The 3,167-nt window shown below is 56.4% G+C and overlaps 1 protein-coding gene across 1 annotated transcript in view; it reads left to right on the top strand.

Annotated features, from left to right (window-relative positions):
- The window catches only part of BRINP2 (bone morphogenetic protein/retinoic acid inducible neural-specific 2), a gene marked incomplete at its 5' end in the record, with an annotated part of 1,946 nt that extends 383 nt beyond the window's left edge, over positions 1–1,563 (top strand). Inside the window, 2 exons of the mRNA XM_010077850.1 lie at positions 3–100; positions 447–1,563. Of these exons, the coding sequence (XP_010076152.1) occupies positions 3–100; positions 447–1,563 (1,215 nt within the window). The remainder of the gene's footprint in view (positions 1–2; positions 101–446) is intronic.
- Between the last annotated feature and the right edge of the window lie 1,604 nt (positions 1,564–3,167).

Raw genomic sequence — 3,167 nt, 5'->3', positions numbered from 1 at the left:
TGAAGCTGCTCGCCAGGAAAACCCACCGACTCATCCGGCGGCTCTTCAACCTCAGCAAACGCTGCCGCCGGCAACCTCGCTTCAAACTGCCGAAGGAGAGGTAGGGTGCCATGGCGTCCCTGTCCCACGGCAGGGACACTGCTCAGAGCCCTGAGGGGGGCTCAGACCCACAGCCCACCTCTCTATGGCTGGGACTGGAGGATCTCCCGCCCCACTGGAGGGATGCCCAGGGGTAAACAGGGAGCAGGGGCAGCTGTGCTGCTCTGGGATGTGGCCCTGAGAGGGTGGGTCCAAGCCTGGAGGTGGAAAATGGGGTTGGGTTCATGGGGGGCCACCAGCGGTACAGAAGAATGAACACAAGGTGGGCAGCTCTTCCATCATGAGGGAAAGTTGGGGACACCTCAAAAAATGCCATGTAAGCATCTCTCATGTCTCTTCTCCACCAGGTCCCTCCCTTACTGGTGGAGCCGCGCGCAGTCGCTCCTGTACTGCAGTGAGACCACCGTGCCTGGGACCTTCCTGGAAGAAAGCCACAGCTGCACATGTCCCCCCGACCAGCCCTCCTGCCAGGGCTCCATCCCATGTGCCTTGGGCGAGGGGCCAGCCTGCGCCAGCTGCGCCGAGGACAACAGCACCCGCTGTGGGACCTGCAACCACGGCTACGTGCTGACCCAGGGCTTCTGCCGCCCGGAGGTGGCCGACTCGCTGGAGCATTACCTGGGGCTGGAGACCGACCTGCAGGACTTGGAGCTCAAGTACCTCCTGCAGAAACGGGACAGCCGCATCGAGGTGCACTCCATCTTCATCAGCAACGACATGCGCCTGGGGAGCTGGTTCGACCCCTCCTGGAGGAAACGCATGCTCTTGACCCTGAAGAGCAACAAGTACAAGCCAGGGCTGGTTCACGTGATGTTGGCTCTCTCCTTGCAGATCTGCCTCACCAAGAATAGCACGCTGGAGCCTGTCATGGCCATCTACGTCAACCCCTTTGGGGGAAGCCACTCGGAGAGCTGGTTCATGCCCGTCAATGAGGGCAGCTTCCCAGACTGGGAAAGGACTACCGTAGATGCCTCTGCCCAGTGCCAAAACTGGACACTCACCTTGGGCAACAAGTGGAAGACCTTCTTCGAAACAGTCCATGTCTACTTGCGGAGCCGCATCAAGTCTTTGGATGACAGCTCCAATGAGACAATCTACTATGAACCTTTGGAGATGGCAGATCCCTCCAAGAACCTGGGGTACATGAAAATCAACAGCTTGCAAGTCTTTGGCTACAGCCTGCCCTTTGAGCCAGATGCTATTCGTGACCTGATCCTTCAGCTGGACTATCCCTACACCCAGGGCTCCCAGGACTCGGCCATGCTCCAGCTGTTGGAGATCAGGGACCGGGTGAACAGGTTGTCACCCCCTGGCAAAACCCGCCTCGACCTCTTCACTTGTTTGCTCCGCCACAGGCTCAAGTTGGCCAACAACGAGGTGGCGAGGATCCAGTCCTCCTTGAGGGCCTTCAATGCCAAGCTGCCCAACGCGGTCGAGCAGGAGACAGGCAAGCTCTGCAGCTAACGGCCGGGGCTTCTTGGATGCCAGAGTGAGGGGAAGGGAGAAAAGACTCCCCAAAGGGGCTGGGGGGGGCAGAAATAACTGCCCTAAAAAATTAAATCAAGGCCTTACCTTAGTGCCAACTGCGTGCTTCCATGGTACACCCAGCAACTGGCCAAAGAGACACAGGGCTTGAGCGGACAGAGGACACCGGCGGGACTATGGAGGAGGGATGCTCACGCAGTGCAGACCGGCTTCGAGTGCGGGGACAATGCCAGTGTCCTGTTGGTGGCTGGGGGGATGCGCCAGTGGCCAGGGGGAATGCCATGAGGATCCTCTGGCAGTGGCCTCCTCGGCACCCCAACTTTTGTAGTCTTTCTAAGAGAGGTTTCTACCAGCGCCTTTGCTTTTGCATCCCTCTCAATCCTTCCTGTAGCTGTGCCCTCGCATGTGGTGCCGGGGAGGGGACCACACCGCAGGTCCCCTGGGACCTCTCCACGAGCATCTCACACCTGCTGCGGTACCGAGGCATCGTCACCCCTTGTGTAGGAAGGACCTGGTGCCTGCCCCATGCACACTGCCATCACAGACACTGGTGGAGATCTCTGGGCCGCAAATTCCTTACAAAAAAAAAAACACAAAACAAAACAAAAAAACAAACCTAAAACAAAAGAAAGAAAGAAAAAGAAAAAAAAGTTTTATTTATGTATTTATTTATTTGTTTTGTTTGGGAGGGGTTTTTTTAAGCCTATTTATTTGGGGAGTGTCATTTCTTGTCGGTGGCTCCAGCCAAGAGACATCTTAGTAAAATGTATCTGTTTAATATATTTTTTAAAAAATGCCTTTTTTGAGCAAAAGCGCAACCAAAACCAACTGAGATTAAAAAAAAAAAAAAAAAAAAAAAAAAAAACAAAACCCACTTATGGTCATCTCTGGCCCTGGCTTTTCCCTTGCTGTGCTGCAGGAGGGGATGGCGAGGAGGCTCCCGTGCATGTCCAGCTGCTGCATCCTCCCCGTACCTCCGCACCATCCTGCTCTCTGGATTTTAGCCGAGCCTCCTGAGGAGGGGAGATGCCACCGCATGGGCCAGCCATCTGTCTCCTGTTCATGTCTTCATTAACTCAGAGGGATGGGGCTCCGAGGTGGCCCATTAAGACCGTCAGAGGTGCCTGGAGGCAGGGATGGATCCTGTCCACACCTGGAGCCAGCAGCTCCTGCCTGCTCCCCCCAGCTGTCCCCTTTGCTCCCAACAAGGTGCCTGGAGCAGACACTCCCCGAGCTGGTGGGAAGGACCCACGTGGCACCAGCCACATCTCACGTCCAACCTCCTCCGGGTCCCATGTATCCACCCACTACACCTCAGGGTGAGCAGTGCTGTGGCTCGATGGCCCGCTGTGGCACATGCCACCTTTTTGGGCATGTCAAGCATTGCTCTTGGGAGCTTCACCTGATGTTGAACAGGTTGCCCAGAGAAGCTGTGGATGCCCCATCCCTGGAGGGGTTCAAGGCCAGGCTGGATGAGGCTTTGGGCACCCTGGGCTGGTGGGAGGTGTCCCTGCCCATGGCAGGGGGTTGGAACCAGATTATCTTTAAGGTCCCTTCCCACCCAAACCATTCTGTGATTCTGT

This window comes from Pterocles gutturalis, unplaced genomic scaffold (genome assembly GCF_000699245.1).
Source record: "Pterocles gutturalis isolate BGI_N339 unplaced genomic scaffold, ASM69924v1 scaffold10158, whole genome shotgun sequence".
In the NCBI taxonomy this organism is placed as follows: Eukaryota; Metazoa; Chordata; class Aves; order Pterocliformes; family Pteroclidae; genus Pterocles; species Pterocles gutturalis.
This window is presented reverse-complemented; position numbering and strand designations above follow the sequence as displayed.